Source organism: Silene latifolia, chromosome 5 (assembly GCF_048544455.1).
Source record: "Silene latifolia isolate original U9 population chromosome 5, ASM4854445v1, whole genome shotgun sequence".
NCBI lineage: Eukaryota > Viridiplantae > Streptophyta > Magnoliopsida > Caryophyllales > Caryophyllaceae > Silene > Silene latifolia.
In genome coordinates this window covers 85648774-85660691 of record NC_133530.1, presented here as the reverse complement: position 1 = coordinate 85660691, position 11918 = coordinate 85648774, and the positions used below count along the sequence as shown (strand labels likewise).

General features: G+C 36.6%; 1 protein-coding gene across 6 annotated transcripts; it reads right to left on the bottom strand.

Annotated features, from left to right (window-relative positions):
- Window positions 1-409: 409 nt before the first annotated feature.
- Window positions 410-11918, bottom strand: LOC141657716 (uncharacterized). Of its 6 annotated transcripts, XM_074465035.1 has the most exons (4): window positions 9620-11918; window positions 6771-7012; window positions 1540-1615; window positions 410-1288 (listed from the first exon to the last, which is right to left on the bottom strand). In XM_074465035.1, the coding sequence occupies exon 1, from the start codon at window positions 11826-11828 to the stop codon at window positions 9675-9677; it is 2154 nt and encodes a 717-aa protein (XP_074321136.1). In that variant the 5' UTR covers window positions 11829-11918; the 3' UTR covers window positions 410-1288; window positions 1540-1615; window positions 6771-7012; window positions 9620-9674. The 6 variants fall into 6 exon arrangements, with proteins under 6 accessions (XP_074321136.1, XP_074321137.1, XP_074321138.1 ...); XM_074465036.1 differs by lacking the exons at window positions 410-1288; window positions 1540-1615 and adding an exon at window positions 1638-1700; XM_074465037.1 differs by lacking the exons at window positions 410-1288; window positions 1540-1615 and adding an exon at window positions 8549-8907 and having other exon boundaries at window positions 6699-8126.

Sequence of the window (11918 nt, the reverse complement as noted above, 5' to 3'; positions counted from 1 at the left end):
AACCCTAATAATAATAATATGTGAGAGGGAATTGACAAAAAAGAAATGGATAGGATCTTCTTCCCAATTTCACTGCCTTATTCACCGACACCCTTAGACAATAACTTCATCTTTAGGTGCATCTTTGGCTATTCTTTTCCTAGTTAGTCTCCCTTAAGACGTAACTATCCGTCTTAAGGTTAAAACAGGTCAAATATCATTCCAGAACATATAAGATAAATCTTTTGTTTTTTTTCCATGCATTGACCCATCTTAATTTAGGATACATCCGTCTTAAACAAGAATGTGTTATTTTCCGCACCCTGTCGGTACAAAACTGGACCTTGCCGAGAAAGGTTTGGACTACCTAGTGCCTTTGTACAACTTCAAGATTGTTTTTTTTTTTCTTTTGACAAATAGAAATAGAGAACCTACAACATTGTGGCATACTGGCTTTAGCTATAACGCGAGCCCTCCTATTTAACCTCCTAAGACAAAAACTAAGAGCAAAACAATGAAAGACAGACATGAGCTGAATAATGTTGCTGATAGTAGTCTTCAACTCCTGGAAAATAGTCATTTCTTCCTCTACCTGCAAGAGATTCCTTAAGCAATCCAGTTTGACATGTAGTGTAAAAATGATAGAATCCATGTTTTTTGCCCATTGAAGAGATTCCTTAAGAGCCGTGGCCTCAGCATGAATAAGAGAAACGAGGCCCAGAAGCGGTAGAAGACTGAATTGTAAAAATTCAAGCAATCAAGATTCAAGTCTGAATGTGCCTCACCATCCGTCTGTCAATGCATAAAAGACCTGTAAACAAAAAAAGGCTGTTCCTCGACATTTGGTGCTTAAACTCTCTTTTTTTTTTGTCTTCCCTTCCTTGCATGTCAGTCATTTTCGAACCACCTGCACACAGCACACCTACTACAAGTGGGGCCAGCCATTTTGATTCTTCTCCGAATGTTGCCTCCACCCGGGGAATCGGGATAGCGTCATTGTTCATCATCCAAAGGAAAACCCGGCTATTTGGTGGTAATTTCAGAACTGAATAACTTTCAATAAGGCCATAACTGATAATTGCTGTTGGTGGGCGCCTGTTATATTGAAGAAGTCGGCTCCACACAAATTGATATCGATTGCACCTGAGAATTGACCACATTTATCAGTGTCAAAAAAAAATTTCATCCCTTGGGGTCCTTGCAGTTACAGGCATTTGGAGAACTAAATCCGCATCAAACTCGAAGATTATACCTAACCATCTCATTTCATCTTGTGCTGTCCGCTTACCCGTTCTACGGTGGCAGATTTCTATAAAGCAGAAATTATGATATGAGAGGTTCAACACTTCCAATGATTTATTGTTCGGTCACTTGACTCGAACATTTATAATGATGTTACTCTCTTAAATAGAGTATAAATCAGGAAACTTCCAAAATCATTCTTTTTAATATTCTATACTCAGTAATAATGATAAATGCAAATTCTACAAATGAATTAAAACAGCAATTGGGTCCTATTAAAACAACAAAATTTCTGAAATTAGCAGTATAAATAGAAACCTGAAGTAAAGATTCAGCAGCGCCTTGACGTTGCTTCATGTGGAAAAATTCTGGTCGGACTCCTTATCACCGTCACCTGTCACCAACATGATACGCTCAGCGTCTAATTACTAGCACAGCTAAATCAAATGATGTGTTCCACTTCTCTCCGCTCTCCTTCTCTAGATAGCCCATGAAGCAACGGAGTGAAGGTGAGTACACTAAGTTCAGTTCCTGTATCAGCCATTTCTCGGAGCAACCTCTGAACATCACCCCATTGGCCTAAGTTACAATACCCCCAAATTAAGGTAGAGTATGTGATAGCATTAGGAATTACCCCTTTGCTAACAATTTCAGAAAAAAAGTTCTTCAGCCTGAGACACGAGCTTGTGGTTACAAAGACCATCAATGACAGTAGTATATGGGACCACACCAGGCTCAACACCATTAAGTCTCATCATCCTAAGCATCTTAAGGGCTTCCTCAGTTTGACCAACTATACAAAGACGATTAATCAAAAAATACCATAGGTGATACACTCAATTGCCAACCCTGATCAACGGGCTTGCGAAAAAGCGCAATGGCAGCACCAACATTGTCATCGTTACACAGTCCATGGACCAGGTTAGTAAAAGTTATAGTATTCGGCTGAAAACCGAGCTTCATGAGCTTCCCCATAAGGGAAAGACCCAAATAAGCATGACCCAATTGGCAATAACATCGAATCATCATAATCATATAGAAATTGGGAGGAATAGGCAACAAATCAAGCTTTTTACCCAATGCAATAAAAGTGGAATAATGCCTCATTTTAAAAAGAGGATTCAAATAGAAGTGAAAGCAGGGATGTGAAGAGTGGGTTGAGTATGAACAAGTGTATCAAATTGGGATAATGCAATTTCATAATCAAAGTTAGAATCTTTATCACCAGAATTCAAAAACCCAGAATCAGAATTGTCACAGAAGAACGGAGTTTTGTGGTAAAATGATAAAGGAACATAATTAATAATGGGAGAAGAGAAAGAGATGATACCCTTTTGTAATCTAGTGTTAATATGAAGCATAGCTTTCACCATTGAAACAGGATAGTTGGTGAAAATGAGTTCGAGGAGACTACATCTACCATCAGTAGCCCTAATTTTAATGGCTTCCATAACATATACTCTCATATAGCCGACCTGAGATGAGCGGAACCCGAAATGACCCGTTATATTAGGGTCGAAATTCGACCCAATCCGTTGGACCCGAAGGGTCAAAGATAAATCAATATTATTAAAATATTAATGTTTTTAGGGTAAATTAATTATTACTCCTTGGGCGGCACTCCTTGGACCCTCACGGGTCTTAGTGAGTTTTCTTGCGTGTTTCGGATACTTGAGTCGAGACCAACTTGAGGCAACCCCCATACGCATCACTTATATAATCCACTTTTTGAATCTTACTCCCTTATATAATCAGCTATTTTAAACTTGCTCCCTTATATAAATATATAATCCACTTTTTGAAATTTACTACCTTAAATCAAGAATACTATATTGAATACTTTAACTGGAGAAAAAGGGAGAAGGAGATTTAATAAATATGGGAGGAATAAGGTGAAATTAAGGCATATAAGGGCAATATAGTCATAACTCATAAGCAACAAAAGTTAGTACCACATTTCAACTTTTGGACGGGAAAAGTTCTCTCTCTCTATCTCTTTTTTTTTTCTCGGGAAACATAAAATGGGAGCAATATTTGATGAGAGTTACATTTGATGCACAAATACTATCCTACAACCAGCTATATTATTTTGAGTTTTTAAAGTGTTTTTTTTTTTTTTTTTTATGCTTAAGTGGGTGAAGGCAGTTGTACTACAACTAGTACAACGGTTGTATAGTCTATTAACTGCATTTGATGGAGGTAAGGGAGTAATAATCAATTTATCCATATTTTTATATTGTATTTGGAATTATAAATATAAAAATAATTATTATAATATTTTTAATTAAAAACAAAATTTTAAAATCACTTTTATATAATTTTTATATCATTAACTAATAAAATACTTATTAAAATAATTGTATTTTATAAATGTCTTAATATAAGTACGATAAATAATGTATAATTATATTATTAATATTAAGTATGATTGGACTTTTAAATTTTTTGTAGAGTTAAGTTGAAACTGATCGCTGAGTATGTTGATAAGGGTTGGCTGGGCAGGACACTGATGGAGAGTGCTCTATTGCCAATGGCTATACTTGGCTGGGCACTGAGGCACTCGTATAGCTGTATTTGGAAACCTATTGGAATTCCTAAGAGAGGGCTGTAAAACGTCGTCGACATTTTAAAAAAAAAAGACACTCCCTACCCTTCCTATCCCTCTCTCTACTCTATTCTCTCCCAAGCCCTCCCAAACTAACAACAAACTTAAAAAAAAATCCACTTTGTTCATCCGATTTAATGTCGAACAATCTACATCAAACGCTATCCGACATCTGCATTAACGAGAATTAAACGTTAGATAAATAACGATAAAAAATAAAACAAACAATAAAAGGCAATCTAATACGAAAATTATGATGAAAATAAAACAAACAATACGTCTATGAAAATAAAAGTCAATCTAATACGAAAATTATGATGAAAATTTTTAAAAAAAAAAAAAAAAAAAAAAAAAAAAAAAAACTCAGACGTATGAATTCTACGTCCATGGCCATTACGGACGAACAATTTCAACGTCCCTCACCAGCGAAGACGGTGAATTTCAACGTCTCTATCCATCCCAGACGATGAATTTCATCGTCCATATCCATTTCAGACGTTGAAATTCATCGTCCATCATCACCAGCACGGTGAATTTCAACGTCCAACACCAACCCCGACACCCACGACCTTCCATCCCATCCCCCTCCTCACTGGTAGGACAACAACGACAGCAACGACAACAACGACACAGCGACAACAACAACAACTACTTCGAATTGAGTTGAAATAATTAAAAAATATAATCAATCAATCCTAATCTACAAACCAAACAACAACAAAGACGACCAACAACAAAAAATCCATCAAGATTACAAAAATAAAATCAATTTTACAAAATCTAACCTAATTAAAATCAATTTCTATAACCAAAATCATAAACTAATTACAAAAATTAAATCGAAATACTTACTTGTGGTGGTCGGTGTTGGTCTTTGGTCGTCGGAGGTGGCGAGTGCGGCGGTGTTGGTCAGCGGTGATCGACGATGGTGGCGATCGTGTTTGTGGGTGGTGGGTTTTTGGAGGAAGAAGAGAGGAGGGAGTTGAGTAGTGAGAGGGAGAGGAAGGGCAGGGACGTCTTTTTTATGAAAAATGTCGACGATTCGTTATAAAACGTCGGCGACGTTTCGCAACCGGGTTCCTAAGACCATGTACAATAGAGGGGATGAAGTTTCCTTTTAGAGCATGTATAATTGAGGGTACATTATCATTTTCTTATTTTTTCTTTTACCCTCTTATTTTTTGACACATCATTTTTCCTATGACCCACGTTCATTTCCATTAGAGCATCTACAATGATTAGCAACAATATAACTAGCTTAACTTTCCACATCATATTTTTAAGCTACAAACTTCCCCAATGGTTAAACTACTAGAATTGTTGCTTAAATGGACCCACATACATATATTTTATTGGTGTATATCACTTTTGGGTGAATTTGAGCTACTAGCTCCATGGAGCTAGTAGCTCAATTTAAGCTAGTTAATGTAGAGTGCTCCAATGGTTAAGCAAGTAGCTTAAAATCTTTTTTATTTGCAAGCAAGTCCTTTTAGGTAACAATTGGAGATGCTCTTATGTTCATCATTTTCTCATACTCCCTCCTAGTCGCTCATTTCTTCCCTCTTTCCTTTTTCATGGTAGTCGGATTTTCTTCCCTTTTTCCTTTTATTGGACAACTAGTTTAGACCCCGTGCAATAAATGCACGGTATATAGAGATTTTATTTTTTAATAAATTACCAATATAATAGTGTCTCAATAATTGTTAGTATTTCTCGTCATTATGTTTTATTTTGAGGAAAAAAAGTTGAAACGAAAATTGATTAAGAGAAGTTAGTTTTGTGCTGAAAGTTTATCTAAAGAAAATATTTTTTATACCATAAAACTAATGATTTCAATTTATAAATTCTCTCAATATTTTTTTTTTTCGCGAAAACAAAATTAGTGATTTACATGTTTTTGTTTGATACATAGTCCATCTCAAATAAATCAATAAAATATTTAACAATTTATAGTTTTGTTTAAATTTTGTTAACATTTAGTTAATGGATTATAGTTTAAAGTTTAGTAAAAATAATATAATTTGATGAAAAGATATATTTAATGAAAAATTATAATATATAAGTAGTTTCCTTTATTTAGTGAATGGATTTAATTGTGATTAACTTCCTTATTTAAAAATATGCTTTTTGGTGGGAAAAATCATGAGTTCACCTATTCTTTTAGTAGATAGAGGATTAGTCTCATTGTAGACAGGTATATCCGTTATCCGTATAAAGATGTAGACGGGTCAAATATGTCACCACTTTCATAATAAGACAACCCCACCATCCACCCCACTTGTTGTTTGTCTTATTATGAAAGTGGTGACATATTTGACCCGTCTACAACTTTAGATGGACAACTTTAGACGGACAGTGTCCGTCTAAAGTGAGATTTTGTGATTGTCATTTAAGACGGGTATATTCGTCTTAAGATTGAAACGGGTCAAATACTATGGGAGATGAATAAGACAAAAACAGAATGCATAGGAAAAGCAAAAGATTTATCATATATGTGCATGTGGAATGATACTTGATCCGTTTTGAGGTTAAGACGGATAGTGCTGTCTTAAATACGGAGTAAGATTTTGCGTTAAGAGGAAGACCCATCCTCTCTATTGTGGGTGCTCTTAGCACTTTTTCTCTATTGTAAGGCATACATAAATAATAAGAAGAGAAACGGAGTTCATTCACTCCACTCATTCCACCCCCACAACATACTTCAAGTAATTATGAAAGTGGTGATATATTTGACGTGTCTTCACAAATTCTTGTATAAGACAGACATATCTATTTTAAACTTAAAAGTATCAAATAGGATAGATAGCACAAAAGCAGAATGTCTAGGTGAGTAGACTAACATAGCTAGCAGGTATTTTCTCATGGGTCAAAATCCAAAAGAAAAACTAGGAAGACCCCAGGAACATGATTATCGAGTTGACTCTTAAAAGTTGGATTTACTTACTTGGAGAGAGCAGGAGGGACATCATGAGAACTGAACATCCAATTCCGCTTGAAAGCTCCCCTCAACTGCTTCCATCTATTTTCTGTAAGCTGATATCGAAAGAAGCTTTCTCTTTCTAAAGCTCGCTAGTGTTCTCACGGCTATCTGAGACGGCCTGCAAGAAACGCTAATGCTGCTTAGGTCAATGAATTTGGTCATTCTCTTTGCAACTTTATTGTCTTTCACAGTTTCACAAGAGCCAGCTACAACAAATCAATTAGAAACATTAAGCACAATCACGAGTTATAGCAACTTGCACGGAAACAAAATCTCGGAATATATCGAGTTTCTCCTAAAGCAGTTTACATTTAAAAATTGTGACACCGTGTGTGGGTGAGAGACCGAGTCAGATAAACCCCTGGCTGGTAAGATGTGCACAGCCACAGACTGTTCGAGGGCAACAACTGAAGGAAAAACTTTTGTTGGCAAAATTAACGCCTCCATTCTTCTAAAAAGGAGAGCATATTATATACGGAATAAATGGCATTTTTAATTTACATAGAAATTATAGTGGGACTATTAGTATCAATCATAAGTAGCTATAAGTCTTGCGGATACAACGTTAGCTATCTCGACTGGAACATTATCAACCCACACTCTAGTAGAGATCAACAACCCACGTTCCATTCATTTTGCTGCTTTATGTCCGGATCCCATTGTTGACGACTTGATGTACTTGTGTACATTCTGCTCTAGTGACTATCCCATCAGAACCCTTATTACCACGCACAGAAGTGCACAGTGCTCTACCTATCGAGCCAAAGCAAGCACCATCTGTGTTAATCGTCCAAGTTTCGGCATCAGCGGATATGCAAAAGACCAAAATGTTAAAGACTGCACACTACACACATCGGTATTCCTTTCAGGAATTCAGGGTATGCTTTAGCAATTTATAGTGTTTAGTTACCCCAAACCACCACAAATATCTGTTCCTTTTCACACGCAGGTGTGTCTCGACATAACCGGTCAGTCCAGTTTCTCATATTGCATATCCCATTCCACTCCATAAATGGATCAATCTCAAAAGCATTATATATTCGCTGCGCACTTGGACAGCAAAAAATAGCATGTCAGTCATTTTTGAACCCCGTGCACACCTACTACTACAACTGGGGCCAGCCATTTTGATTCTTCTCCGAATGTTGCCTCCACACGGGAATCAGGATAGCTCCTTGTTCATCATCCAAGGAAAACCCCGGTATTTGGTCTTAATTTCAGAACCGAATAAGTCTCTATAAGGCCATAACTGATAATTGCTGTTAGTGGGCGCCTGTTATATTGAAGTCGATTCCACACAAATTGATAAGTCGATTGCACCTGAGAATTGACCACATTTGTCAGTGCCAAAAAAAATTTCATCCCTTGGGGTCCTTGCACTTACAAGCATTTGGAGAACTAAATCTGCATCAAACTCGAAGATTATATCTAACCATCTCCTCATTTCATCTTGTGTTGTCCACTTATCCGTTCTATAGTGGCAGATTTCTATAAAGCTGAAATTCTGATATGAGAGGTTCAACTATTCAACACTTCAACGATTTATTGTTCGGTCACAAGACTCGAATATTTATAATGACGTTACTATCTTAAAAGAGTATAACTCAAGAAACCTTCAATAACATTCTTTTTAAGATTCTATGTTCAGTAATAATGATAATGCAAATTCTACAACTGAATTAAAACAGCAACTGGGTCTATTAAAACAACAAATTTCTGAAATTAGCAGAATAAATAGAAACCTGAAGTAAAAGATTCAGCAATGCCTTGACGTTGCTTCATGTAGAAAAATTCTGGTTCAGACTCCTTATCACCGTCACCAACATGATACTTTTGAGTTTCTAATTAGTAGCAGACACTACCTTTCTCACTACCTTTCTCTTTACTCCGTGATGTCTCCTGAATGAAGAGCTTATGCAGAGGAGTAATTTCCAAGGTATGAACCATTTTTTGGTCCGTGTCACCATTAAACGAGTCTTACCACCGTTCTAACCCAAACCTGACCCAATACCTAACTTAAACAAGTCACGAACATTGACCTGATCCCAACCCACTGTCTCTGAAACCAAATTCGCCTTGGCTAACCCCTTTAGCTGTAAGCCTGTAAAAAGTTCAATTTCAACCCACTTACTTACCCCATATAGCTTGACAACTTCTTTAACCCATCTAATTCAACTAAAATAACTGTGCCTTTAAATCAATGGGTTAGTAGTGTCGGGTTCGTGACGAAAGATTTCATTCCTAACTCAACCAAAAGGAATTTTGTGACAGGTTCGTGTCATCCAAATTCCGTAGATAGATTACAACGTGTTAAAACAAAACAGTTAACTTTGTTAATTAACAAGCTTTGCACAGGGCTTGTCATAAACAGTTGTGGGTTATGTGTACCTTGTATTATTACATTGTTGGTGCCTTGAATTACCTCAGCCGAACTACAAATGCAAAAAATCAGCGAACTCCACAATTTTCATAATTTTTTAAATCACATGGCGGTTATTTTTTGCGTATGATTGAAAAGGAATGCATCAGTTTCTGGAAACCTCATATTACTACAGAAAAAATGAAGGTGCACAGCTAAAACTCGCGATATGATTGTACCATGAAATTTGTCAAACCGAATGTACATCGTACAATTAGATGTCAATATCCAACAATAAAATGATATAATAAAGTACTACCAGATTTTTAACGGGCAAATTGAGAATCATGTTGTGTGTTAACGGGAAAATATTACAATTGTTTACATCAAGATACTGCAAAGCATAGTGATTGATACATAAAACATCAGATAGTTGAAAAAGATAATCACAAACCTATGTTGGCAGTTCACGGGTCACGACTATAACTCCATAAATAAAGCTTTTGCTGTCAAAATGTTTTGCACTTTTCACCAGCCAGAGAATCGCAGATGACCACCATAGGATCCTGATATACGGTAGCCATCAACTTTATAATACTCTCTGCTTCTTTGTTCTTGCCTTCTTTATATAGCATGCGAACTAACATTCTGTAAATTGCCTTATCCTGAACCACTCGATTTTTAGACATTTCCTTAAAAGTAGACAGAACATCATCCATCCTTTTCTGCTTGAAGTAACCATGGATTAAGCATCTAAAAGTTACAACATTAGGTGCACACCCCTTTGACACCATAGTTTCAAATGTCTCCTGTGCTTTATCCATCAGTCCATTTCTACAATAACTCCATATAAGTGCCGTGTACGTATCCGTGTCAGGATTCTGGTTTTTATCAATCATCAGCTTGATGATTTTTTCTGCTATTTGTATCTTCCCTTTAGTGCATAGCAAGCGAACTAGTGTGTTGTAAGTGACAATGTTGGGTGACAAACCTTTTTGAGACATCTCTTTAAGCAAAGCGATGGCAGCATCCATCCTTCTACGCTTACAATAACCATGCAACAAAATGTTGTATGTAACGACGTCGGCAGCAACGCCCTTTGCAGTCATAATTTCTAGTATTTCTAGGGCTTTATCCATCAGTCCATTTGTACAATACCCTTGAATAAGTGCCGTGTACGTGAAAATGTCGGGTGACAAACCTTTTTGAGACATCTCTTTAAGCAAAGCAATGGCAGCATCCATCCTTCTAAACTTACAATAACCAAGCAACAAACTGTTGTATGTAACGACGTCAGCAGCAACGCCCTTTGCAGTCATAATTTCTAATATTTCTAGGGCTTTATCCATCAGTCCATTTCTACAATACCCTTGAATAAGTGTTGTATAGTTGACCGTGTTAGGACCTTGCTTTTTACCAATCATCAGCTTCATGATTTCCTCTACTTCTTTTGTCTTCCCTTCCTTGCATAGCATGTCAATCAATGAGTTATAAATGAAGGTATCTGGAGACAGCCCTTTTTGAGACATTTCTTTAAGCAAAGCTATAACAGCATCCATCCTTCTAAGCTTAGAATAACCATTGATCAAAATGCTGTACGTGATAACATCAGGAGTGAATCCCTTTGCAATCATAATTTTTACAATTTCTTGTGCTTTGTCCATCAGCCCTTGCTTGCATAATCCATCAATCCAAGTATTATACGACAAAAGATTCGGAGTACAGCCAGCATTAGTCATTAAATCAATGATGTGTTCTACTTCTCTTAGCTTTCCTTCTTTAGATAGCCCATGAAGCAATGTAGTGAAGGTCGTTACATTAGGTTCAGTTCCTGTATCAACCATTTCTCGGACTACCCTTTCAACATCACCCCATTGGCCTAAGTTACAATACCCCCAAATTAGGGTAGAGTATGTGATAGCATTAGGGATGATGCCTTTGCTAATCATTTCAGAGAAAAGTTGTTGAGCCTGAGACATTAGGTTTTGCTTACAAAGACCATCAATGATCGTAGTATATAAGATCACACCAGGCTCAACACCGGTAAGTCTCATCATCCTAAGCACCTTAAGGCCTTCATCAGTTTGACCAACTTTACATAGACTATTAATCAAAGTACCATAGGTAAGCACCTTCATTTGCCAACCCTGATCAACAGCCTTGCGAAAAAGCGCAACGGCAGCACCGACATTGCCATTGTTTACACACAGTCCATGGATTAAGTCAGTATAAGTTCTAATATCCGGCTGAAAACCGAGCTTCATTAGCTTACCCAAAAGGGAAAGACCCAAATCAGCACGACCCAATTCGCAATAACATTTAATAATCATGTTAATCATATAAAAATCCGGATAAACAGGCAAAAAATCAAGCTTGTTAGACAATGCAATAAAAGTGGAATAGTGCTTCATTTTAAAAAGGGGATTCAAAATCGAAGCGAAAGCAGAGATGTGAGGAGTGGGTTGAGTATGAACAAGTGTATCAAATTGGGATAATGCAATTTCATAATCAAAGTTACAATCTTTATCATCAGAACTGTCAGATAAGAAATGGGTATTGTGGTAAAAAGATAAAGGAAGATAATTATTAACAAAGGGAGAAGAGAAAGAGAAGAAGATACCCTTTTGTAATCTAGTGTTAAAATGAAGCATAGCTTTCGCCATTGAAACAAGAAGATCCCACTTGCTTGATTTATGAATGCTAGTATATTCTGAGTGTTTGCAAATTGCAATCCCTAAATTTTCATATGAATC

Bases quoted from the DNA above. Each gene is read 5' to 3' on its own strand.
- LOC141657716 (XM_074465035.1), bottom strand. From the start codon at position 11,828: ATGGCGAAAGCTATGCTTCATTTTAACACTAGATTACAAAAGGGTATC.